Source organism: Diceros bicornis, chromosome 12 (genome assembly GCF_020826845.1).
Source record: "Diceros bicornis minor isolate mBicDic1 chromosome 12, mDicBic1.mat.cur, whole genome shotgun sequence".
Lineage (NCBI taxonomy): Eukaryota > Metazoa > Chordata > Mammalia > Perissodactyla > Rhinocerotidae > Diceros > Diceros bicornis.
The window spans coordinates 45,988,081-46,015,690 of record NC_080751.1 but is presented as its reverse complement, the minus strand read 5'-3'; the positions used below and the strand labels follow the sequence as shown (position 1 = coordinate 46,015,690).

At 36.5% G+C, this 27,610-nt stretch overlaps 1 protein-coding gene across 4 annotated transcripts in view; it reads right to left on the bottom strand.

Annotated features, from left to right (window-relative positions):
* The window catches only part of ATL2 (atlastin GTPase 2), a 65,208-nt gene that overhangs the window by 3,606 nt on the left and 33,992 nt on the right, over positions 1-27,610 (bottom strand). For all 4 annotated transcript variants that reach the window (XM_058551403.1, XM_058551404.1, XM_058551406.1 and 1 more), the window contains exons 3-11: positions 13,295-13,429; positions 12,920-13,024; positions 8,403-8,453; positions 8,044-8,100; positions 6,458-6,550; positions 3,521-3,659; positions 2,602-2,729; positions 1,196-1,252; positions 179-250 (exon numbers count right to left, since the gene is read on the bottom strand). In XM_058551403.1, the coding sequence (XP_058407386.1) occupies positions 179-250; positions 1,196-1,252; positions 2,602-2,729; positions 3,521-3,659; positions 6,458-6,550; positions 8,044-8,100; positions 8,403-8,453; positions 12,920-13,024; positions 13,295-13,429 (837 nt within the window). The remainder of the gene's footprint in view (positions 1-178; positions 251-1,195; positions 1,253-2,601; positions 2,730-3,520; positions 3,660-6,457; positions 6,551-8,043; positions 8,101-8,402; positions 8,454-12,919; positions 13,025-13,294; positions 13,430-27,610) is intronic.

Sequence of the window (27,610 nt, the reverse complement as noted above, 5' to 3'; positions counted from 1 at the left end):
TATCTTGTACTCTAACCATGCAAATTATTTTCTTAGTTTATTTCCAGCAGAGATGATAAAAGGGAATTAGGGAATGATGTAACATAACAATACATAAGGAGCAAAAATTAGTGCAATTATTTTAACTATAAAAATCTTCTACCTCACTCTATGTCAAATTTAAATTTCAGTTACAAACCTGTTCCATACTTTTGCAATAGATCTCTCTTGCTCCTGCTACTGCAGCAAGATTATTAGCTTCAGCTGTTGCCTAAAAAAATAAAATGTACCATTTTTATGCAAAAAATACCTGATGACTCTATAAATTCTCATTAACACAATGAACTACATACAATGAACAAGTCTGAGAATGAACCACAGAAAATATCGTCAACTTCCAGTTTTCCTTTCCAATGGAAGGGAACACCAGAATAAAGGATATAATTGCTTCTAATAGGACTGCCTGCCTGATGCTGCTTTGCTTAGGACTGTTAAAATGGGTTTGTAGAAAATACCATATGCTCAGGAAATTACAGAGAATTAAAAAGATACACCCTAAAATATGTCAAGTCTCCAGATATAAAGAATCAAGAATTATTCATATGGTTCTCTCTCTCATAATCGGTATTAGACAAGAGACATTTTTAAATCCACAAAACTGCTTACTGTGTGAGTTTCATGAGAAAACACTGTTTAATCCACTATAAGACTGAGAAATTGCCCGAAGTAGCAAATCTTACACAATATGAGCTAGGTTAAATAACACTGTCCCAAAAGAACACATTTAAAAAAAGAAAAGAAAAAAGAAAAACCTATATTCACTAGAAGCAGCTCTAAACCATTAATACCAAGAGAAAATAAGCTTTATTTCAAACAACATTCATTGTCAAAGTCTCAGAGAACAGAAGAAGCTTGGTTCAGAGAGGCCCATATTAAGCTATCTTCTGCAACAGAAATTGTCCTACACTTTTCAAGCAACTGAAAAGAAGGTACCAAGGACTCATTTCTGGCAGCTTATATGTGTGCAAGGTCAGCACTCTGTAGTTACAAAAAACATCACATAAACAGAAAAACTTCAGGACCCATGACATGTGTTACCTTAAATATCTAAAATTTATTTGCATGCAAAGAAGCACTACCCCATTTCCAGGATTTATCTCTAAAGCAAAGATTTTTTCTCCTTCATAAACAAATATATGTACAACGCACACACTACCTGAAGCATGGACTTTGGATGTGGAAGTTCTTCTCCTTGATAAATTTTAATGTAAGCCTAAAAATACAGAAGACTCATTATACTGGTAGGTTATGCAATTTGGCTCTATATCCCCAAAGAAAGAAAAATCATTAAATATAAAATGACTCACATTATTAAAAGGAAAGTCTAGGCTTTAAAAATCATACACTCTCATTCCAACAAAGTTAACTTTATTTTCAACATTATTAAATGCATATGTTGCTAAATAATATCCTAGAGAAATGTTTCTAAACACAATTCCGTCTTGCATAAAAGTTGTATTTCATATTTAAAAGTTATATATAAGGGGCCGGCCCAGTGGCGCAAGTGGTTAAGTGCGCATGCTCCACTGCGGCGGCCCGGGGTTCGCCAGTTCGGATCCCAGGCGCACACTGATGCACTGCTTGGCAAGCCATGCTGTGGTGGCGTCCCATATAAAGTGGAGGAAGATGGGCATGGATGTTAGCCCAGGGCCAATCTTCCTCAGCAAAAAGGAGGAGGATTGGCAGATGTTAGCACAGGGCTGACCTCCTCACAAAAAAAAAAAAAAAGTTATATATAAAATGCCATCCACTTTATGAAAAGAAATCCATAATTCTTCCCTACTGCTAATGTTTCAAATAAATAAGTTAGCAAACATTTTAACTCAGTGTTTTACTTTGACTAGCTTAAATTCAGTTCAAGAAAAAAAACTACCTAATTTGTGGGTTAAGAGTAAGAAGGAAAGATGGGAGTTTTCAGTTAAGTCCATATAGGAATCTTTCATGTCAACTTTCTACTGACTCTAATTCATAACTAAACAAAGATAGTAATAAAGTGATCAAGTGGCCATTAAATGACCAAAAATACACTCTTAGTTAAATGTATTTTCCCTTCCACATCTCTATAAATATACGAATAAATACACCCCTCTACAATGGTCTTGCTCTGGCAAGCAAGCTATAAAAACTAGAGAAGAGCAGAGAAAAAAAATCTATGAATAATTTACTTGAGCTCAGAAACGAGTTTTGATATTTTCAGCACTTATCAAGTCCTCAGAAATCTGAAAGAAGGCTTTTGTGAGAATTCAAGATGCAGAATTATGCTCCCAATATTATCATTCACAAATGATGGTATTACAATAATATCATGAATGATTCCTCTCTCTATATCAGAGCTGGAGAAAAAGTAGGATAATTCTGTATATAAATAAAATTACTATCTAGAAGATACAAGTTGTCTGCTACAATCTTAAATACCCTTAAATATGGATACACCCAATTCAAGCCAGAAAAATAAATTTTACTTTAAAATAAAGGTAAGAAATTTCTTGTACATAAAGATGAGTTTTAAGTCAGCTATAGTTCTAACTTAGACAAAATCATTTAATGTAAGAGTTTTCCTACCTTAAAGTATTCTACAAGATCTCTACAAGTGACTTTAGATCCACTTATCTCTTTTTCTACCAAATTTTCAGGGGCAAGCAGTAATGGAACCAGATTTCGAAGCTCTCGTTTAAAATCTTCATCAATATCTAGTGGACATAAAATTAGGCAACATATGAGTCGAAAAAAAAAAAGGTAAAGCAGTCCCCATTGTAAGAGTTCATAAAATTCTGTTTCATGAAATAAGAGTACACAGTATCCATTACTTAAAGAGATTCATTTTAAAAAACGCATCCAAATACGTCATATCTCCTAGGAAAAAATATAATCCCCCCTACTCTACTACCCCATTTCCCTCATCCCCCAATGACTCTTTCAGTTCAAATAATAAATAAAACAAATTGTGAACTACCAAAGCAAATTCCACATTAACTATCCTTTTCAAAAGGCAAACAATTCATGAAATTATATTAGATTTTACTACTAGATTTTGTTTTTCCAGCCATACTATAAAAGTTTTATCAATCTTCAAGCCTTTTGCCATCATGCTCAAAATAATTCTACAACATACACAAAAAATTATACTATCACTCCTGAAACAGAGAGACTTAAATTTGATTACATCAACACAATATATTGGTAAAGCTTTTTAGCAGATTGCAATCAGAGGAAAAACTGAAATGTTCTCAGCTTCAGAATTTTTAGGACATCAGTGCTGAGCAACAGACCACATTATAAAATATGTTAATCCATATGCTAGTGTTTGCAACAAACCAATGAAAAGCTAGAAAGACTACACAGAGCATTACAATCACATCATTAACAATGCATCAAAATGTCCTCCAGGATAAGACAGAAAATTTAAGGAACCATGTATTTTTTAAAAACTTTCAGCCTCTAAAAAATAAGTTCTGATTTTAGCAAGAATGAGAATTCCCACCTTTCAATCTCCCATCAAAACTAGGATTAGTTGCAACTTTAAGACCAGGATGTGGCAAAAGGAAGCAACCAAGATTTGAGAAACAATTATGAATGTGCTTCCTTACATTCTGTAGCTCTTCATGTTGATTTTGTTTTACCTGAAGGCAGAAGGAGACAGGATGAAGGTGCAAACAGGAGAAAAAAAAAGTTTTTAAAGAAAACACACACATAATCACATGCATGCACACTTAACTCAGATGCTACTCCACATGGGTGTTTTTTTTTTTTGTTTTTTTTTTTTTTTGTGAGGAGATCAGCCCTGAGCTAACATCCGCCAATCCTCCTCTTTTTTTTGCTGAGGAAGACGGCCCTGGGCTAACATCCGTGCCCATCCTCCTCCACTTTATATGGGACGCCGCCACAGCATGGCTTACCAAGCAGTGCGTCGGTGCGCGCCCGGGATCCGAACCAGCGAACCCCGGGCCGCCGCGGCGGAGCGCGCGCACTTAACCGCTTGCGCCACCGGGCCGGCCCCCACATGGGTGTTTTTTGACAACATAAAATTTTTTACTAAAGACCCATTTCTGACCACTTTGGCAAAACCCCACTTTGCCTTAAACCAGAATAGATGTTTTTTTCCCATGTTACCTGCCAAAGATATGAAAAAATACAAATAATAATTAATCATAATATTGAACACCAGAATACCAAGTTGTGGTTGTGATTTACAAACCAGTAAATAAATTAAGAATTTGCCTTTAAAGTACTTATAATGGCAAAGAAAAAAACAAAGTACTAATCTGTCTACAAATAAAAAGGCCAGGCCCTGAGCAAAATAACAGCTAAGGTGAAAAGGTCCAGTGCAGTACAAAGAACCTCAGAAATTTGTTAGGATTTCAGTACTCACTCCAAATGATTACTGATGATTTATGCTACTTATCAGTGTTTTGGGAAGAGACATTAGTATGTATTTTCTGGACAAAACTCCTAAACTTAGATTTTTAATAACTACTTATCCCAATATAACTCACATATTCTCCCCCAAAAGACTCTTCTCAAAAACCATTTGAAAAAACATGCACCATTCGTAATCAGCAAAACCTGGAAAATACCTAAATCTCCAGCAAGAGTAGAACGGAAAAATCGTTATCTATTTATACAATGGAATACTGCATAAGAATGCGAATGAACTAAACTACATGCAACAATATGGATTAATCTCAGAAACATAATATTGAGCAAAAGAAGCCAGACACAAAAGAATACGTCTTGTATGTGATTTCTTTCATAAAAAGTCCAAAAACAAACAAAGCCTATTAGAGCTCAGGATACAGTGGAGGGTTTGGGGGGTTAGTGGATGGAGGTGGGTGCTTCTGGGTGTTGGTTACATGGCTCTCTGTTCAGTTTGTACAGACTCATCAAGCGGCACACTTATGATTTGAGCGCTTTTCTATATCACTTCAATAAGACATTAAAAAACCTTTTCTTTGAAGTCCATAACTGAGTTTAGTTAGTATGCCTGATGTGCTTTGTGTTAATTTCTTCTGAACAAACCAGAGAAAACTCTGATGACTGAAATTATCTCTGACAGTAGTGTCTGGAAATGCCTTTCAAACAATCTAAGAATGAGGAATTGATTTTAATCTCATTTTAGGAATAAGAAAATTATATTGTACTCCAAGTCTTTGACCATCATTGAAAAACTAAATGCATCATCCCACAGGCAAACAAAATTTTACTGACCAAAAGAGAGAACCCTCCTACTTATGAATAAAGGGACTTCTATGTATCTTTTGTGTATGTGACTAGATGGGTAGTATCTGACCTGAGGGTTTCCCAAGTACTTCCGTGCGAGGGTCCCTGTAGGAATAAAGGATCATATTGGTGAAGTTCTTTTCCAGGAAAGCCTTGGTGTGGCATATTGCATGGACCAGGAATCTGGATGTTTGGGTCCTAGTTCCAGTTAATAATTAGTTAAGTAACCAAAGGCAAGTGACTTTTCTGGGTTCTAATTTCATCATATATATATATATATATATATATATATATATATAAAGAAGACTGAACTAGATGATGTTTAAGATCCCTCTTCTAGCTCTATATGCTGTCACTCTGTGAGAACAGTAACCAGCCCTGGTGGTCTAGTGGTTAAGATTTGGTGCTCTCACCACCACCGCCCAGGTTCATTTCCTGGTCAGGGAACCACACCACCTATCTGTCAGCTATCATACTGTGGTGGCTGTGTGTTGCTGTGATGCTGAAAGCCATGCCACCAATATTTCAAATACCAACAGGGTCACCCATGGTGGGCATATTTCAGTGGAGCTTCCACACTAAGACAGACTAGGAAGAAAGACTTGGCCATCCCTCTCCAAAAAATTTGCCATGAAAACTCTAGGAATAGCAGCGGAGCATTGTCTGATACAGCACCGGAAGGTGAGAGGATGGTGCGAAAAGACAGGGCAGGGTTCCACTCTGCGGACAGGCTCAGTAGGAGTTGGAATTGACTCAATGGTACTAACAACAATTATAAGAGAGCATTCCTTGGAGAAAGGGTCTCACATCATCTGTGTTCAATCCATACACATATTATCCAGCCTGCCCCAAATGTTCAGAAGCTCAGCTGGGCCAGAAAGAGACATGTATGCAATTTAAGTAGATCAACAAGTTAGTCTCCTTCAAACTTTTGTCCTTTGACTATTGATTTACTGAGGGGACAGCTGATTCTGGAGAGAAATATTTGTTCCTTAATTTCTATTTGAGGGCATTGTCCTCTTTGGCAGGAGTGCTACCAATTTACTTTTCACCCATAATGGATGGAGTCATCTGGGTAACTTGGGATACTCAATTTACTCCAATGACATTTAGAGATTATAGTCTAAGCAGCAGTGCAGGCAGCCCACTCCTTCACCCGGCTTGGTGCTTACGCTTTCCTCTCTAACAAATACGGGCTTACCTGCAATCTCTTTTCAAGGAACTGTTTTCCACCTTCCAAACCATATGAATGTTCATAAGGATAACTCCAATCTCGAATTAAAAACATTAATGTCTATAAACAGAAAAAAAAAAGTTAGAAATCATTTCTTACAAAATTTTACAAAAAAAAATCACTACTTTAACAACTGAAGCCTCCCTTACTCCCCTAAACAACCTTTATCAAAAGGTATAGTAACCAAATGGTTAATACTGCTCAGTTATATCAAGAGCCTACCTAAACTAACAACATTCCCAGCCCCTATACCAAGCAATTAATTGCCTCCAGTTGAGAACCTCACTGTGTATAGTCACCACAAGCAGTAATACAGGATTTTAAAAAATGAACAAAAGGTATATCAGGGCATATAGATCATAATTTTAAGTCAAGATCATATAAAGAGAAGATCAACTAACCTAATTCTAGACCAACTAACTCTTTTCACAGAATTTTTTATTTGTATATGCTTAGTTTTCTTAAACCTCAGCACTGTTGACATTTTGGGCCAGGAAATTCTTAGCTGTGAGTGGCTGTCATGTGCATTGTAGTATGTCGGACAGCATTTCTGGCCTCTATGCACTAGATGCCAGTAGCATTAATCTCCCCTCCCAAAACTGTGACAACCAAAAATGTCTCCACACATTGGCAAATGTCCCCTAGGTGGAAAAATTATCCCAATTCAGAAAAACTGATAGAGGCCAAGTAGAGTACATTTCATCCATATACACAAAATGAAGCCATAACCTGCCCAAAATATTTCATGAAAGTGATCACTTGAGCCAGACAAGACTGAGGCAGAATCAATGTAAACCCACTAACGCTAAGAATAACCAGCAATGCTGTCACACAGGAAGGATTTCACAGACTGACAAGCAAACAGGGTGGAGTCATTCTCCCTTACCATAACACAACTGACCAAATCATACTAATGTCAACTTATAAATTACACTTACTTCCAAAAAGAAACTATCTGAAATTAGCTTTTTTTTTTTTTAAATCTCTGTCATGATAGGATTCCACAGAAGCAAGCAGAACATATGCTTCTCAAATAACTCTACCTGGGTTAATTTCTGACTTAATATTCTGTACCTGGGATTTAAAAGGAATAAAAAACACATGGGGATAGAGGGAGTAGAGAAGGGGGAGAGATACTAAATTCTGGAACTTTTCTAAATGAAACCAAAATAAGGAATAACAAAACTAACCTTAACCTGTAACATACCACAAAAAAGAAACCTATAATATTTTGTAGTAGTTTATCACATATAAAAGAAATTTACATGACTGTCTAAAGTTATGGAATTAAATAACATCTAATTAAGAGAAACGGTATTAACCTCTTAATCTAAGTAAAAGTATTAATCAATCTATATTCATTTGTTCTATTTCCTATCCCATTAGCCTACTACTGATACGTTGGTGACAACCATAAATTAATTTAAACTCTGCTGAATCTGTTGCTAAAAATGAGTTTATTGTAATATACTCATGTTTTCAGAGCTACAAGATGAGGTGGCTTGATAGCTTTTCATAGGTAAATTTTTAAAAATAATAAAATACTTATTTACCTGAAATGGTTTCTGGTAGATTTCTTCCATTGCAAGTCTGCCATACTCTGTAAATAACTATTAAATCAAGTTATTTAAAATAATGCTCCCAAAGAGATTGAAAGAAGACATCTGTAAAGCTGTTCTATCTATATCAGACCACTAGATGTCAGAGCCTTTAAAATCATTTGAAAGCCAAGCATTTAATTGCCTAACAGTCTGGGTGTATATTAAAATTTCTTCCAGTTAAGAAGTTGTACAACAGTTTAAAGTCATATAATATTCAATCTTCTTACAATATTATAGGCTTCTAGGTATAAAGTCACAATAAAGTGGGAATTTAATTTTCAATACTTTGAAATACATTGAGACATACATACTTGCAAGTGTTGAAGATCATCTTCTTGAATATTCTGAGACAAATTATACACCTGTTAAAAAAAACTTGTTTTTATTAGTGTTTTATTTTGAATACTCAGCTGTATATAACTTTACTGGTGGAAATGAAGGCTATTTTATACCTCAGTACAAATGAATCACTTAGCCACTATCTTAACTAGTGGCATATGAAAAGAATTTTCTCTTTTTTCCTAACAACAGTCAGGATAAAACATTAAGGGGGGAAGCAGTGGTGGTAAACTATGCAAAAATCATGAATACACATGTATGGGGCCTAGAAAGCGGCAGACAAAAAAAAAAGTGTATTATGTAGTAAGTTTCTTTTTTTCCTTCTCAAAGTGTCTTTAATGTTATGACATGATCTCTTTCTTTAAAAAAAGTAAAGATTGTTTCTACAATTATTTTTCTAAGTCAATGAATGTGAGGGGCATAGTTCTACAAAGATAAATTCCTCCCTGGTACAATCGTAACATATAGTTCATAATTATTTGATGGGTGCCTCGAATACCACTGACTCTAATACAGTTCTCTTTTTACTTAAGTAAACTCATCAGTCTAAATAACTATTAACATGAAAATTTTACCAGCCTGTAGTAGCTGAAAAAAATAACAGTAGGTGGCCCTGGTGCCCTGCCAAGAATTTTTTAGGAGGCTTCCCCCATCGCATTTAGACCAGAGCTGATAATAGAAGGTCTAAGTACTCTCAAGGAAGGGAAATTGGAGAAAAGACTCACTAGATCCAGTCCTTCTGAATCAGATCTTTAAAAGGTGACCTAGGCCACCACAGGAGAAAAGTGGGTGTCCACATATGTCACCTCTGTTAAGAAATAACTTTTGTCTACGAAAATAGAGTTACTCCAATACACTACAAAGCTATAGTAATCAAAACAGCACGGCACTGGCAGAAAAACAGACACACAGATCAACAGAACAGAATTGAAAGCCCACAAATAAAACCACACATGTATGGACAGCTAATCTTCGACAAAGGAGCCAAGAACATATAGTGAAGAAAGGAAAGTCTCTTCAATAAATGATGTTGGGAAAACTGGACAGCCACGTGCAAAACGACAAAAGTAGGCCAGTATCTTACACCGCACAAAAAAATTAACTCAAAACGGATTAAAGACTTGAATGTAAGACCTGAAACCATAAAACTCCTAAAAGAAAATCTAGGCAGTACTCTCTTTGGTATCAGTCTTAGCAGTACCTTTTCAAATACCATGTCTACTCAGGCAAGGGAAACAAAAGAAAACATAAACAAATAGGACTACATCAGACTAAAAAGCTTCTGCAAGGCAAAGGAAACTACGAACAAAATGAAAAGATAACCCACCAACTGGGAGAAAATATTTGCAAATCATATATCCGATAAGGGGTTAATTTCCAAAATATATAAAGAACTCACACAATTCAACAAGAAAACAAACAATCCAATCAAAAAATGGGCAGAGGATATGAATAGACATTTTTTCCAAAGAAGATATACAGATGGCCAACAGGCACATGGAAAGAGGTTCAACATCACTAATTATTAGAGAAATGCAAATCAAAACTCTAATGAGATTTCACCTTATACCCGTCAGAATGGCTATAATGAACACAACAAGAAATAACAAATGTTGGAGAGGACGTGGAGAAAAAGAACCCTCATACACTGCCGGTGGGAATGCAAACTGGTGCAGCCACTATGGAAAACAGTACAAAGATTTCTCAAAAAATTAAAAACAGAAATACCGTACAATTCAGCTATCCCATTACTGGGTATTTGTCCAAAGAACATGAGATCAACAATTCAAAGAGATTTATGCACCCCTATGTTCATCACAGCATTATTCACAATAGCCAAGATGTGGAAGCAACCCAAGTGCCCATCAATGGATGAATGGATATAGAAGATGTGGTAGATATATACAACAGAATACTACTCAGCCATAAAAAAAGACAAAATCATGCCATTTGCAACAACATGGCTGGACCTTGAGGGTATTATGCTAAGCCAGACAGAGAAAGACAAATACCATATGATTTGACTCATACATGGAAGATAAACAAACACATGGATAAGAACAGATTAGTGGTTACCAGAGCAGAAGGGGGTGGGGGGCAGGGCGAAAGGGGTGAAGGGGCACATATGTATGGTGACGGATAAAAACTAGACGATTGGTGGTGAACACAATGCAGTCTATACAGAAACTGATATATAATAATGTACACCTGAAATTTACACAATGTTACAAGCCAACAGGACCTCAATAAAATAATTTAAAAACAAAAAATAAAATAGGGTTACTCCAAAGATAGAACAATTTGTTCTAACAGTAAATAAGTGATAATCTAGCTGAATCACTCTGAGGTCAAAAATATAAACAGCCAATATAGGCCAGCAAACCTAAAATTATATTCTCAGCTAAATCCAAACAGGGTGCTTAAAAAGTAATTAACAACTGAGGTGATTAAACTCTAGATTTGAACTTAAAACCTAAAAGCATGACCAACCTATTCATATCCACGTGAGCCTCTGCTTTTAGAAAATAGGTCCAGATCCTTTCATTGTCAGGGCCAGGTTGCAAATAGCAAAGACAGGAGAGGATTTGTTTATCTTAGATTATTAGTACTTAGCATACTGCACTGTACTTAGCAGATGCTCAACAATTATTTGTTGAGAGAATAAATGACAAGAGGATCAATTTGTCATTGATCTATCAGCCAGGCAGCTTATGTAGGGAAGAAGAGAAGTCCAGCTTCAAAGATCAGGAAGAAAGCAATAACAAAAAATAATTTTAATCTTCTTGATTTATAGTTTACAAAACAGTTTCTTACGTATTATCTCATTTAGATCTCATTTCTGACTGCACACAACAATATATGAGATAGGCAAGAGGGGTAAAATCCTCATTTTACAGATAAGAAAAGGCTGAGTGGCTTTTAAGTGGTTGTCCAAAACCAGGCCTCCTACTATCATAAGGTTGAACAAATCAACAAGAGAACACCAAGGTACAAGTTCCAGGACAGAGAACTCCCTCATTATAATTTAAGGTAAGCCATAGAGCCAGCTAATCTGAAGGGCTATAATGTGATAATATAAATACTAAAATGTGGCTTCTGCTTGCCTCAAGGGAATGGCAGTTGTGCCACCTTGCAAGATCAGAGAAAAAGAGGGAGAATACAATGTAAAAAAGAGACTTTGAGGATCCCCAATAGCATCATTTAGTTGGTAGTGAGATATCCCCAGCCCTGTAACAAGCAGAAGCCAGGCTAAAAAATACTCCTCATAATAATATCCAAACCTTCTTTCTACTCTGACAGTTGGATACTTCAAATTAAGTAAGTAAAGAAATGGGAACTTATAGAAACTGGTCATATGTTCCAGATATTATCAGCAAGCATTACAAAAACTCCAAGACACTGTGCACTATCACCTATCACCATCAATAAGAAACATTTCTTATCCCAGGAGAAATACATACTTTTTTTAATATTTGCAAATATACTTTTTTTGTGTGAGGAAGACTGGCCCTGAGCTAACATTTGTGCCAATCTTCCTCTATTTTGTATGTCGGAAGCCACCACAGCATGGCCTGATGAGCAGTGTGTAGGTCCGCACCTGGGATCCAAACTTGTGAACCCCAGGGCCACTGAAGCAGAGCGTGCAAACTTAACCACCATGCCCCCAAGCCGGCCCTGCAAATATACTTCTTGATACATCATCACCAGCTGGGCCTAAACACCATACTTCAATAATCCATCTTTCAGCCAGAAAAGTATCAACCACAGATGATCTCAGAAAAGAAAAAGTCAAGAAATACAAAATGACATGTGGTGGTTAATTTTAGTCCAATCAGTCTAAATTATACAGAAAAGAGATGGCCTAGCTTGAAGAGACCAGAACTTGAGAGACCACCAAACACAATTTGGGTATAGGATTAGTGAAAAACAGAAGGAATTTTACCCCTTTCTAAATGAAACAAGTGCTAAAAGTCCTTAGTTTATTATATAAATATCACTTCAGTTTCCTAAGCTAAATATGAACTAATTCTTATGTCTCTGCCTCCATTAGTTCAAATAATTGAGTACTAGTTGTCATTACATATCGAGTAGAAAATTAAGTTTAATTACTTGGATTTTTTGTTTAATTGGTTGATTTAGCCAAAAAATAAAGACATATTCTATATCTTACTTTATTTGGCAGCCATATGCCTGAATTCAATCAAGGATAACATGCAATAATATCTTTTCCTTAAAAAGAAAAAGCATAGATGCTATGATGAAAAACCAAAGGGAATGGATATTGGTTTACTGCTGTATTGGTAACAACTCAAAGTATGAAATTCCACATTGTGAGCCAGAATAGCAAGCATGGAAATGTAAATTACCAATAAGAAATGTAAATAGCTCTAATTTTAATCCTTTTTTCTTCAATCAAAAGGCATTTTGAGGAAGACGAAAGGTATTAGCATCATCTGAACTGATCATAGCACAGCATCTCGTGTCTCACCTGCACAGAGCTAGTCATAGTGCTCAGAGCAAACACTGTTGCACAGTCTTTGATAGTTGACTGGCTATCAAAGGCACCCTGGGTATCCATTAGCAGCACAGCCACCTAGAAATTTAAAAGTTTAAAATACTAAGTAAAATATTCACCAGTAGTAACTATGAAAATCAAATATAAAATGATAAGCACCAAAATCAGTAATTAAATCAAGAAAATTATTCTAAGTTAAATATCTCACATATTTTGACATAATAATCCATACATGTTAAAGTTATCAGACTTAATAGTTCTGTGTCGTTTTGATCTTTTATATCAGAAAATAGCTCAAGAAAGAAAACAGGAGAAAAAAATAGTGAAAACGTATAAATGGAATTTTACTTTTGTTCCATTAGGTCTGTCAATCACAAATACTTCATTCCAGACTTGTATGCCTGTTGTTTCTCTTTCGCAACCCCCTCGCCATGTAAAGCCAGTCAATGGTTCATTGTTTCCACCAATCCAACTTTGAGAATCCTGTTAAAGTCAAGCACAAAGATAAAATAAAACACAAAAAATTAAGAACTAAAAAGGAATGTAAGAAATCACCCACTCCTTATTTTACAGATGAGGAAGGTAAGTCCAGCAAGATAAAATCCACTGTAACATTACACAAGTAGTTACAAAAGCCGTCGCAAATCCATTCTGAGGGACTTTGTCTGAGAGAGAGGTGGTCTCCTCCAAACCTGAACCTTCTCAAATCTGCTCACATTTTCACTCTCTAGGCTTCTAGACAAGTGAGGTCACACCCGCTTTTGCCCCATTCTGGAAAGATTTCCTAAAATGTTTAAAAATCATAAAATATAGATACCAGCTATTTTGACATCTCATTGTACAGACAAGCAAAACTAATCTTGAGACAGAATGGCTGTCAAAACAGCACTGCTTTCTTAGAATAGCTTATACTAAAATGTTTTCACACTGCCTTAATTTTCTCTTTAAAAAATATCAACTTGGGGGCCAGCCCCATGGCTTAGCGGTTAAGTGCGTGCGCTCTGCTACTGGCGGCCTGGGTTCGGATCTCAGGCGCGCACTGACGCACCGCTTGTCAGGCCATGCTGAGGCCGCGTCCCACATACAGCAACTAGAAGGATGTGCAACTATAACATACAACTATCTACTGGGGCTTTGGGGAAAAAAAAAGGAGGAGGATTGGCAATAGATGTTAGCTCAGGGCCGGTCTTCCTCAGCAAAAAGAGGAGGATTGGCATGGGTGTTAGCTCAGGGCTGATCTTCCTCACACACAAAAAAATATATCAACTTTAGGGCCGGCCCAGTGGCACAAGCGGGTAAGTGCGCGCGCTCCACTGCGGTGGCCCAGGGTTCGCAAGTTTGGATGCCGGGTGCGCACCGACGCACTGCTTGGCAAGCCACGCTGCAGCGGCGTCCCATATAAAGTGGAGGAAGATGGGCACGGATGTTAGCCCAGGGCCAGTCTTCCTCAGCAAAAAAAGAGGAGGACTGGCAGATGTTAGCACAGGGCTGATCTCCTCACAAAAAAAAAAAAAAAATGTTCTAGTTAAAAGTTGTCCTTGACCTTGAAGGTATTATGCTAAGTGAAATATGCCAGACACAAAATAACAAATACTGTATGATTCTACTTATATGAGGTACCTAAAGTAGTCAAACTCACAGAGACAGAAAGTAGAATGGTGGTTACCAGGTGCTAGGGGGAAGTGGGGAATAGGGAGCTTAATGTGTACAGAGTTTCAGTTTGGGAAGATGAAAAAGTTCTGGAGATGGATTAGGGTGGTGATGGTTGCACAACAATATGAACATACTTAATGCCACTAAGCTGCACACTTAAAAATGGCTAAGATGGTAAATTCCATTATGCATTTTTTAACCACAATTTTTTTCAAAGAGTGTACTTGACTGCTACCAGAACAGAAAGGGGGAAACACCTCTAGTTATTAAATTCAGGTTTGACATGGAGATTTGACTTTATCGTCTTCCACTGGACTTTCAGTTTCAGCCATCCCATGTAAAAAGCTAAGAAGTCATCACAACCATCCTCACAACAAGAAAAAACTGAACAAACTGAAAATCAACAGACTTTTCTTTCTTAAATCAGAGAATTGAGGTCACAGGGCAAACCATCAGCCTGAAGCCTGGACAGACAGTGAATACAAACAATCACGAAGGGAGGTCAGTTTACCAGAAGCAGAAGCTGCTGGAGCAACTGGTAGGAACACTTAAATGGTAATTTGGACAAATAGTTGGAAGCTGAGAGTTAAGAACTCCTGCAGGCTCAGTCTTAGCAGGCCTCCACTTTCCTCAGTTTTACCTTGAGGAGTTCCCTGAGGTTTTTAAGGTGAAGATATGAGAAAACTAGTTTGTATCCATCACCATACACATGTGCCCCTTTACCCCTTTTGCCTTCCTTCTACCCTCTTCCCCTCTGCTAACCACCAATCTGTTTTCCTTATCTGTGTGTTTATCTTCCACATGAAATACAGAAACTGAAATATAATAATGTACACCTGAAACGTACACAATGTTACATGCTAATGATCTCAATAAGATAATTTTAAAAAAAAGATATGAGAAAACTTCCCTCAGGACTCTGGCAGGTGGAGGGGAACAGTAACCATTTTTAAATACACCCAGGGGAAAGTAACCACTCTGAATTATACACACCCAGAGCAATCCCCACAACAAAGGCCTGCCCTCCAAGGCAAACTACCTTACCAGAGCTTTAGCTGACCATGGGAAAGGGCAATTTGCCAACTCTAGCCCCCCTAGTCTTCCTGTCTCAAGTAAGGGGAGAAAAAACAAAGGCTAAGAAACACTTGTGAAAGTCATCCCAGACACTCAGGCCAATTAAAAACCGAGATTTATCTATAAAATGACATAATGCTTCCCCTCCCCCACACCTTACCACCACATCAACAGGGCTCCAATATGATGACAGTGGATTACAACTGAGACAACTGCAAGACAAATTCTATTTAAGAAGGAGTTCTTAGGGAAACCCAAAGACAACAGAAGACAGAGAGAAAACCGAAGGCTCTTGGACCTACAGGTACAGAAAACATTAAACACAGCTCATCTCCTAGCTAGATTAACATAAAACCTCAGACTAAAAGCCTAAATGTTCTTTTCCTATGACTTGATAGTTTATGTCTGGCTTTCAACCAAGTTACAAGCCATGCCAAAAGAAAAGAAAAAACAGACTAGCAAGACAAACATCAAGCATCAGAACCAGACTCAGATACGATGCAGATTTTGTAACATAAGATAATATTTAAAATAACTAGGATTAATATGTTAAGGGCTTTACCAGAAAAAGCAGACAACATGCAAAAACAGGTAATACAAGCAGAGAAATGGAAATTCTAAGAAAGAATCAAAAGAAAATGCTAGATATCAAAAACACTGTGAGAGAAATAAAGAATGCCTTTGATGCACTTGTCCACAGACTGGACACAGCCAAGGAAAGAATCAGCAAACTTAAAGATACGTCAATAGAAACTTCCCAAACTGAAATGCATGGAGAAAAAAAATAAGACTAACAGAACAGACCACTCAAGAACTGTGGGACAATTACAAAAGGCATAATACAGGTGTAATGGAAATACCAGAGAGAGAAGAGGAAAAGGAGAAAAAGAAACATCAGAATCAATAATGGCTGAGAATTTTCTAAAATTAATGACAAATATCAAACAAAAGATCCAAGAAGGTCAGAGAACACCAAACAGGCTAAATACCAAAAAATCTACACCAGGCATATCACATTCTAGCTGCAAAGTAACAAAGACAAACAGGAAATCCTGAAAGAAGCCAGAGACAAAAAACACTTTATCTACACAGGAACAAGGATAACAATTACTTTGGACTTGTCATCAGAAACCACACAAACAGGAAGAGAGTGGAGTGAAATATTTGAAGTACTGAAAGAAAAAGCCACCAACCTAGAATTCTGTATCCAGTGAAGTTATCCTACAAAAGTAAAGGGGAATAGGGGCTGGCCCCGTGGCATAGCGGTTAAGTGGGCACGCTCCACTGCTGGCGGCCCAGGTTCGGATCCCGGGCACGCACCGACGCACCGCTCGTCAGGCCATGCTGTGGCGGCGTCCCATATAAAGTGGAGGAAGATGGTCACAGATGTTAACCCAGGGCCAGTCTTCCTCAGCAAAAAAAGAGGAGGATTGGCATGGATGTTAGCTCAGGGCTGATCTTCCTCACAAAAAAAAAAAAAATTAAAAAAGTAAAGGGAAATAAAAACTTCCTGAAAAAAAAAAAACTGAGGGACACTGTCACCAGTACACCTGCCTTGCAAGAAATGTTAAAAGTTCTTCAGAGAGAAAGAAAATAATATAGTTCTGACATATATACAGAAAGAAAGAATGTCAGAGAAAGACTAGAAGGTAAAATAAAATCTTTTATTCTTCTTATTCTTAAGTGATCTAATAGACATCTGTGTGTTCAAAGTACTAATAGCAACAATATATTGCGTGGTTATGATATATAGATAGGGGAAATGAAACAGCAATGTTATAAGGAACAGGAGGGAGGCACTGGAAATACTCTGTCATAAGGTACCTGCACTACCCATGAACATATAATATTATTCTAAAGTGGACTTAGATTAGTCACAAATGTATATTGCAAACTCCGGGCAACCACTAAAAAAAATTTTTTTAAGTATAATGGATATACTAAAAGAGGACAGAAAATGCAATCATATAAAATGCTCAATTAAAGCTAGAGAAGGCAGAAAAAGAGAGTAATTTTTAAAAAAGAAACAAAGAACAAGTACAACAAGTAGAAAAGTTACAAACATAAGAGATACTAATCCAACTATATCAATAATCACTTTAGATGTGCATGATCTAAACAAACCAATTAAAAGACAAACTGTAACAGCAGATTTAAAAAAGTCCCAACTACTTTTTGCCCACAAAAAACCCAGTTTAAATATAAAGACACACATACGTTAAAAGTAAAGGAATGGAGGAAGATATGCCATGCTAATACTTATCAAACAAAAGCTAGAATCGCTATATTAATTTCAGACAGAGCTGACTTCAGAACAAAAAAATCATCAGAATAAAGAGTGGTATTACATAATGATAAAGGAGTCAATTCCCCAAGAAAACTTAATCTTTAATGTGTATGCGCCTAACAACAAAGTATCAAAATATGTGAGGCAAAAACCAAACTGTGAGGAGAAACAGACAAATCCACTATTATTCTTGGAGACTTCAATACCCCTCTATCAGTAATTGACAGATCCAGAAGACAGAAAATCAGTAACGATATAGATGAAGTGAATAGCAACAACAATCAAACGGATCTAATTGACATTATAGAATACTATATCTAATAACGGCAGAATGAACTTTCCTCTCAAACTCACACAGAACATTTACCAAAACAAAACACAGAACACATTCTGGGCCTTAAAAGAAATTTAAAGGAGTAGATCATACAAAGTAGGCTCTCAGAACACAATAGAATTAAACTATAAAGCAATAATAGTAAGATAGTTGGAAAATCCCAAAATAGTGGCATTTAAACAACACACTTCTAAATAACACATGGGTCAAAGAAGCCTCAATAGAAATTTTAAAATATTTTGAACTAAAGGAAAACAAAAATACAACTTATGGGGGCCGGCCCGGTGGCGCAAGTGGTTAAGTGCGCACGCTCCACTGCGGGGGCCCAGGGTTCGCCGGTTCGGATCCCAGGAGCACACCGATGCACTGCTTGGCAAGTCATGCTGTGGCAGCGTCCCATGTAAAGTGGAGGAAGATGGGCATGGATGTTAGCCCAGGGCCAGTCTTCCTCAGCAAAAAAGAGGATTGGCAGATGTTAGCTCAGGGCCGATCTTCCTCACAAAAAAAAAAAATACAATTTATGAAAATACATGAAATGCAGCAAAAGCAGTGCTTACAGGAGAATTTATAGCACTGGGTGCATAAATTAGGAAAGAAGAAAGATCTAAAATGAATCATCTAAACATCTACCTTAGGAAACTAGAAAAGTAATACAACCTAAAGCAAGCAGAATAAAATTAGAGCAGAAACCAACAAAAATGAAAATAAGAAATCAACAGAAAAAAAAAAAAAAATCAGTGAAACAAAAAGTTGGTCCTTTGAAAATAGCAATAAAATTTGAGAGAGAGAAAAGACTAATAATATAGAAATCAAAGAGGAGTCGAAACTACTAATTCTGCGGACAATAAGATAATAAAGGAACATTAAGAACAACTCAATGCTCACAATTTTGCTAGTTGGAATGGACCAACTATTTGAAAGGCAAAAACTACCAAACTCACACAAGAAAGAAAACAGATTATCTGAATAAGCCTATATCTACTAATTGATAATTAATAACCTTCTAAAAAAGAATGAACCAAGCCCAAACACTTTCACTGGTGAATTTTACCAAACATTTAAGAAATGATACCAGTTCTTTATAAGTTCTTTCAAAAAAACAGCAGAAAGAACACTTCCAAACTGATTCTATGAGGCCAGCATTATCCTAATAGCAAAACCAGATAAAGACACTACAAGAAAGAAACACTAGAAACCAATATATCTCATGAACATAGATGCGAAAATACTCAACAAAATATTAGCAAATTGAATCCAACAATGTATAAAAAGAATTATACACTACTACTAAGTGGGATTTATTCCAAGGATGCAAGGTAGACTCAATATTCAAAAAATTAATAACACTGGGGGACGGCCCTGTGGCATAGTGGTTAAGTTTGGCGCGTTCTGCTTCAGTGGCCTGGGTTCGCAGGTTCAAATCCCAGGCACAGACCTACAGCACCCATCAGCCATGCTATGGCAGTGACCCATATACAAAATAGAGCAAGATTGGCACAGATGTTAGCTCAAGGCTAACCTTCCTCAAGGAAAAAAAGAGGAAGACTGGTAACAGAGGTTAGCTCAGGGCAAATCTTCCTCAGCAAAAAAAAAAAAAAAAAAAAAAAAATTAATGACATAATCCATCACATCAACAGGATAAACAAGTCACATGATCATACCAATAGATGCAGAAAAAGCATTTGACAAAGTCTAACGTCCATCCATGATTTAAAAAAAAAAAACTCCCAGCAGAATAGGAATAGAGTGGAACTTCCTGAACTTGATAAAAAAAATCTACAAAAACTCCTATAGCTAACATCACACATAGTGGTGAGAACCTAGATGCATTCTCCCCAAAACATCTATTAGGAAAAAGATAAGGATGTCCACTTTTATCACTTGCACTTAACATTGTACTGGAGGTTCTAGTCAGGACAACTAGCCAAGAAAGAGAGATAAAAGGTAGTCAGATTGGAAAACAAGTAGAACTATTTCTACAGGCATACCTCGCAGATATTGCGGATTCAGTTCCAGACCACCACAATAAAGCAAATATTGCAATAAAGCAAATATCGCAATAAAGTCACACAAGTTTTTTGTCTTCCCAGTGCATATAAAATTATGTTTATACTATAATGTAGTCTATTAAGTGTGCAACAGCATTATGTCTAAAAAAACAATGTACATACCTGAATTAAAAAATACTTTATTGCTAAAACTTGCTAACCATCATCTAAGCCTTCAGCAAGTTGTAATCTTTTTGCTGGTGAAGGGTCTTGCCTCGATGTTGATGGCTGCTGACTGGTCAGGGTGGTGGTTGCTGAGGGTTGGAGTGGCTGTAGCAAGTTTTTAAAATAAGACAACAATGGGGGCTGGCCCCGTGGCTTAGCAGTTAAGTGCGCGCGCTCCGCTACTGGCGGCCCGGGTTCGGATTCTGGGCGCGCACTGACACACTGCTTGTCCGGCCATGCTGAGGCGGTGTCCCACATATAGCAACTAGAAGGATGTGCAACTATGACATACAACTATCTACTGGGGCTTTGGGGAGAAAAATGGAAAAAAAAAAAAAGGAAGATTGGCAATAAGACGTTAGCTCAGGGCCGGTCTTCCTCGGCAAAAAGAGGAGGATTGGCATGGATGTTAGCTCAGGGCTGATCTTCATCAATCAATCAATCAATCAATATTTTAAAAAGAAGACAATAATGAAGTTTGCCACATCAACTGACTCTTCCTTTCACGAATGACTTCTCTGTAGCATGCCGACGCTGATTGATAGCATTTTACCCACAGTAGAACTTCTCTCAAAATTGGTGTCAATCCTCTCAAAACCCTGCCACTTCTTTATCAAACTAAGTTTATGTAATATTCTAAATCCTTTGTTATTATTTCAACAATCTTCACAGCATCTTCACCAGAAGCAGATTCCATCTCAAGAAACCACTTTCTTTGCTCATCCATAAGAAGCAACTACCCTAAGATTACAGCAATTCAGTCACATCTTCAGGCTCCACTTTTAATTCTAGTTCTCTTGCTATTTCCACCACATCTGCAGTTAATTCCTCCACTGAAGTCTTGAACCCCTCAAAGTCATTCATAAGAGTTGGAATCAATTTCTTCCAAATTCCTGTTAATGTTGATATTTTGACCTCTTCCCACGAATCACAAATGTTCTTAATGGCATCTAGAATGATGAATCCTTTCAGAAGGTTTTCAATTGACTTTGCCCAGATCCATCAGAGGAATCACTATCTATGGCAGCTATGGCCTTACGAAATGTATCTCTTAAATAATAAGACTTGAAAGTCGAAATTACTCCTTGATCCATGGGCTACAGAATGGATGTTGAGTTAGTAGGCATGAAAACAATATTCATTTCATTGTACATCTCCATCAGAGCTCTTGGGGGACCAGGTGTACATTGTCAATGAGCAATAATATTTTGAAAGGAATCTTTTTTTCAGAACAGTAGGTATTGACAGTGGGCTTAAAATATTCAGTAAACCCTGTTGTAAACAGATGTACCCTCATCTAGGCTTTGTTGTTCCATTTATAGAGCACAGGCAGAGTAGATTTGGCACAATTCTTAAGAGCCTTAGCATTTTCAGAATGGTAAATGAGCACTGGCTTCAACTTAAAAATCACCAGCTGCATTAGCCCCTTACAAGAGGTCAGCCTGTTCTTTGAAGCTTTGAAGCCAGGCATAGACTTCTCCTCTCCAGCTATGAAAGTCCTAGATGGCATCTTCTTCCAATATAAGGCTGTTTCATCTACACTGAAAACCTGTTGTTTAATGTAACTACTTTCATTCATTACCTTAGCTAGATCTTCTAGATAACTTGCTGCTTCACTTTGCACTTTTATGTTATGGAGACAGCTTCTTTCCTTAAACCATGAACCAACCTCTGCTATCTTCAAACTTTTCTTCTGCAGCTTCCTCACCTCTCTCGGCCTTCATGGAATTACCGAGAGTTAGGGCCTCACTCTGGATTAGACTTTGGCTTAAGGGACTGTTGTAGCTGGTTTGATCTTCTATCCAGACCACTAAAACTTCCTCCATACCAGCAATAAGGATGTTTCGCTTTCTTATTATTAGCATATTCACTGAAGTATCACTTCTAATTTCCTTCAAGAACTTTTCTTTTGCATTCACAACTTGGCTAACTTTTCACACAAGAGGCCTAGCTCTCAGCTTATCTTGGCTTTTGTCATGCCCTCCTCACTAAGCTTAATCATTTCTACCTTTGACTTAAAGTGAGACTGCGACTCTTCCTTTCACTTGAACACTAAGAGGCCACTGTAGGGTTAACTGGCCTCATTTCAATATTGTTGTGTCTCAGGGAATAGGGAGGCCCAAGAGGAGGGAGAGAGATTGGGAATGACGGGTCAGTGAAGCAGTCAGAATACACACACGACACTTATCGATTAAGTTCATTGTCTTATATGGACGCGGTTTGTGGCGACCCAAAACAATTACAATAGTAACATCAAAGATCACTAATCACAGATCACCATTAACAAATATAACAATGAAAAAGTTCGAAATATTGTGAGAATTACCAAAATGTGACAGAGACATGAAGTGAGTAAATGCTGTTGGAAAAATGGTGCCGACAGACTTGCTCAATGCAGGGTTGCCATAAATCTCCAATTTATAAAAAAACGCAGCATCTGCGAAGTGCAATAGAATGAGGTATGCCTGTATTTACAGATGACATGATCTTGCATATAGAAACCTCTAAAGAATCCACTAAAAAACTATTGGAACTAATAAATGAGCTGAGCAAGGTTGCAGGATACAAGATCAATATACAAAAATCAATTGTATTTCTATAAACTTGCAATGAACAATCTGAAAATGAAATTAAGAAAACAATTCCATTTATAATAGCATCAAAAAAAGGAATATATTTAACAAAAGAAGTATAAAACATAACTCTACAAACTACAAAACATCTTTGAAAGAAATTTAAAAAGATTTAAATAAATGGAAAAACATCCCATGTTCATGGATTGGAACACTTCATATTAAGATGGCAATACTCCCCAAACTGATCTTTCAGATTCAACCCAATCGGCAACAGAATCCCAGCTAACCTCCCACAGAAACTGACAAGCTAAGTCTAAAATTCATATAGAACTGCAAGGGACCTAGAATAGACAAATAATCTTGAAAAAGAAGAACAAAATAAGACTGTCATTTCCTCATTTGAAAACTTACTATAAAGCAACAGTAATCAAGACAGTCTGGTATTGGCATTAGACATATAGATCAATGAAACAGAACTGAAAGTCCAGAAATAAATTCATATGTCTATAATCAACTAATTTTCACCAAGGGTGCCAAGATCATTCAACAGGGAAAAAATTGTCTTTCCACCAAATGGTGCTGGGACAACTGGATAGGCACATACAAAAGAATGAAATTGAACCCTTACCTCATACCATTACTATTCATTATTATAATACATATTAATGTATTATTACATATAGTTAGGGAATATTATATATTAATATATATTCAATATGTATAGCATTATTCATAAGCCAAAAGGTAGAAACCAAATGTCCATTAACTGATGAATGGATAAATAAAATGTGGTATATCTATACAACAGAATATTATTCAGTCTTAAAAAAGAATGAAGTACCGATAATGCTACAACATAAATGATCCCTTAAAACATTACCTTAAGGGAAAGAAGACAGTCACAAAAGACCACATATTAGATGATTTCATTTATATATATGTACAGAATAGGCAAATCTATAGAGACAGAAAACAGATTAGTGGTTCCTTAGGGTAAGGCGTTTGGGGGCAGGCATTGGGGGGATAGGGAGATGATAGCTAAAAGGGTATAGGGTTTCATTTTTTTCAGTTTGAGGTGATAAAAATGTTCTAAAATTGATTGTGATGATGGTTGCACAACTCTGAATATACTAAAAGCCACGGAACTATGCACTTTAAGTGGATGAATTATATGGTATGCAAATCATATCTCAATAGAGCTGTTAAAATAAAAACAAAAAATCAAATACACTTAGTATACAAGCTTAACAAAGACTCCCAGTCATACAAAATCCACCCCATAACACTACAGAAGTCTAGGAGAAAAAAGAATGGTTCACTGGAGATTCTGTTAAATGTCGACATACTACCACAATGTGGCATAAATCCTATGGCTTAAACTTGTTTCTTGATGAAAGAATTACAATGAACATTCTCCAAAGCATCTATAGAAAATGCATCCTATTAGTTATAAAAAAAAAAAATGTTTCAAAGAGTGAGAACAAAGAAATCTTGAACTAAAACTCAGGAGTTGAATAGCAAAATTGTCCTAGGAGAGTGGGGGAAAGAGGTAGGAGGTTAATGACTTTAAAAAAAATATTTCTCCTCCCAAAACAGTTAATGTTAATATAAAAGGAACTTAAATTATACAAGACTGTTTAACTCCCTAAATGTTTAAAGCTAGTGGTTGAGCAGTCAGTGCTTATGTGTAACAGTACATTACTTAAGACATTCTTCAATAAATGACTTAAATGAAATCAATTACTTTAGAAATAGTAATTTTAACTTACAGAAACAAAGACTTCAGAATGGGAAAAGATCTTCTGGAACAAATAATTTATATTCTCTCAAGTCCAAAATCGAAATATGTGATGACATAGGCAGCATAATTTTAATGATATTACAAAACAGGCAGTATATACATTTGGGGCTTAAAGCTGGAAAGGTATTTCAAAAGCTACAAATGACAGAACGTTTTCAGGGAATAGATACACGAACGTTAACCAAGAAAGTCTCTCATAAAACACTGCAATAAGGACTCTGGACAATATATTGTAGACTCTTCCATTTCATCTATTTCTTATTCCTCTAGCTTTAGCAAAATTTGGTGAAGTTTTTCTAATTGAAATTACTCACACTAATTTTAAACCTGCATATGAAAGAACAGAAAATTAGTTTCAATCCAGAAACCAAAATCTAGCAGGGAAAAAAATTCAACATGCCAATGGAAAGAAAGTAGTCCACAGTCCACATAACCTCTATACTCAGGGGAAAAATAAGTCCACCAATTTTTATTTTCCTTATTGACTCTTAAAATTCTAATCAAATTTTGCCTGCTTCTTGCATAGGCAAAAATAGTAATATAAAATTTAAAATTTCAGCAGCTTGTTACATATAGTGTTTCACTTGTAATTAGTGAAATATTCAAAAGCAAATTCAGTTAAAGTAATAATTAAATGAATAAGCTAAACTTCTACATTAAATCTGGCAAATAGTTTTATGAGCATATAAACCTGTATAGCGTATGATGACTTAAAAGTAACAAAATGCACACCTATCAGAATGGCTAAAATTAAAAAGACTGACAGTACTGTTTATAAGATGTATAAGAACTATAAGCCTCTTACATTGCTAGTAGAGGTGCAAATTAGTAAAACCACTTTGGAAAAAAAATTTGGCAGTGCCTTACTAAAGTTAAACAGGCATTTACCCTATGACCCAGCATTTCTACTCCTGGGTATAAACTCAACAGAAATAAGTGCTTACGTCACCAAGACTTGTACAAGAATGTTCATGCTTTCTTTATTCATAATAGACAAAAATTACAAACAACCTATATGTCTCAACAGAAGGAGTAAACAGTGATATCTTCATCCAATGAAATACCACTCAGCAATAAAAAATAACAATTATTGATACAACATGATAACAACATGGATAAATATCTTAGACTTAATGTTTAGTGAAAAAAGACACAAGAGTACATACTTTATGATTACATTTACGTGAAGTTCAAAAGTAGGCAAAACTAATCTATGGTGATAAAAGTCAGAACAGTGGTGGACCCTGAGAGCTGGAGATACTAATAACTGGGAGGGAGAATGAGAGAGCCTTCTAGAGCACTGGAAGAGTTCTCTTTCTTGATCTGAGTGGCAGTGGTTACAAAAGTATAGGTACATAAAAATTCACTGGCTATACTAAGATTTATGCACGTTACTCTATGTAAATTATACCACAAAAACAATAAGTAATAAAATGACCCTAGGAAGAAACTTGCAAAAATATTGTTCTTCCTCTAAATACAATTTTGCTTGGAAAAGAACCTGAAACAAACGAAGTTTTTCTTCATGGATTCACACATTTCCCACAAGTCTTACATCTCAGATATTGTTAGCCTTAGAGAAAAAGGTGAAATCAAGTTCAACATCTCATACAGCCGATTCTGAGATATTCATGCTTCTGGCAAATTATATGTATATATATAAGTACATATGATCCTTAAAGATAGTTCTTACTCCTGATCTCTGAAAGCAGTTCTGGGAGCAGCTTTTTATTTTCTTTTTTTTAATATTTATTTATTTATTTACTTTGTGTGTGTGTGTGTGTGTGTGTGTGTGTGTGTGAGAGAGAGAGAGAGAGAGAGGAAGATCAGCCCTGAGCTAACATCCATGCCAATCCTCCTCTTTTTGCTGAGGAAGACTGGCCCTGAGCTAACTAACATCCATGCCCATCTTCCTCCACTTTATATGGGACACCACCACAGCATGGCCTGACAAGCGGTGTGTTGGTGCGCGCCCGGCACCCAAACCCAGGACGCCAGCAGCGGAGCGCGTGCACTTAACCTCTACGCGATGGGGCCAGCCCCAGGGAGCAGCTTTTTAAATAGTAAAGAATAAAAACTACATATAATTTCCCATAAAATGTGTTAGTAATTATGTCATAAATGGAGTCAAAACTCTTTACCCATTAAGCATAGATACCAGTGGGCAGCAAGGAAAAGTTACCATGCATGCACTCCTGTCAGTCTATTTCAACTTCTGAAGCAAACATTGAGAAATGGAACATTTACCAAAGAACAATTCAGTGTAGTTACGCAAAAGGACCAAATATCATTTTACATAGTAATTTTTAGAATAAAGGTTTTGGCATCAAATTGCCTGGTCCAGAATCTCATCCTTGCCACTTAGAGCCTCAATGAGCCTCATTTCTTCAACTACCAAGTTGAAATACTAATATTTCTGCATAGGGTTATTGTGAATACTGAGTGAGATAATCTATTAAATGCTTAGTAATCCAAGTACCTAGAACTCAGTAAAGATTCAAAAACTGTTATCTTAAAAGATAATATGGGCCTCTTCACAGAAGAATACATCATCTATGAAGTGCTCTTGCCAAAAGTCGAACCTGAGTCTGATCAAGTCTCTGGATTCAACTAACAAATTTCAGGAAATTCACAGGACAAAGGAACACCTAAAACCACACCAGTGGGATAAAATCAGCAAACCGAGACTGGGAAACTATAAGACTAACCATCAGTTTCTTCAAGAA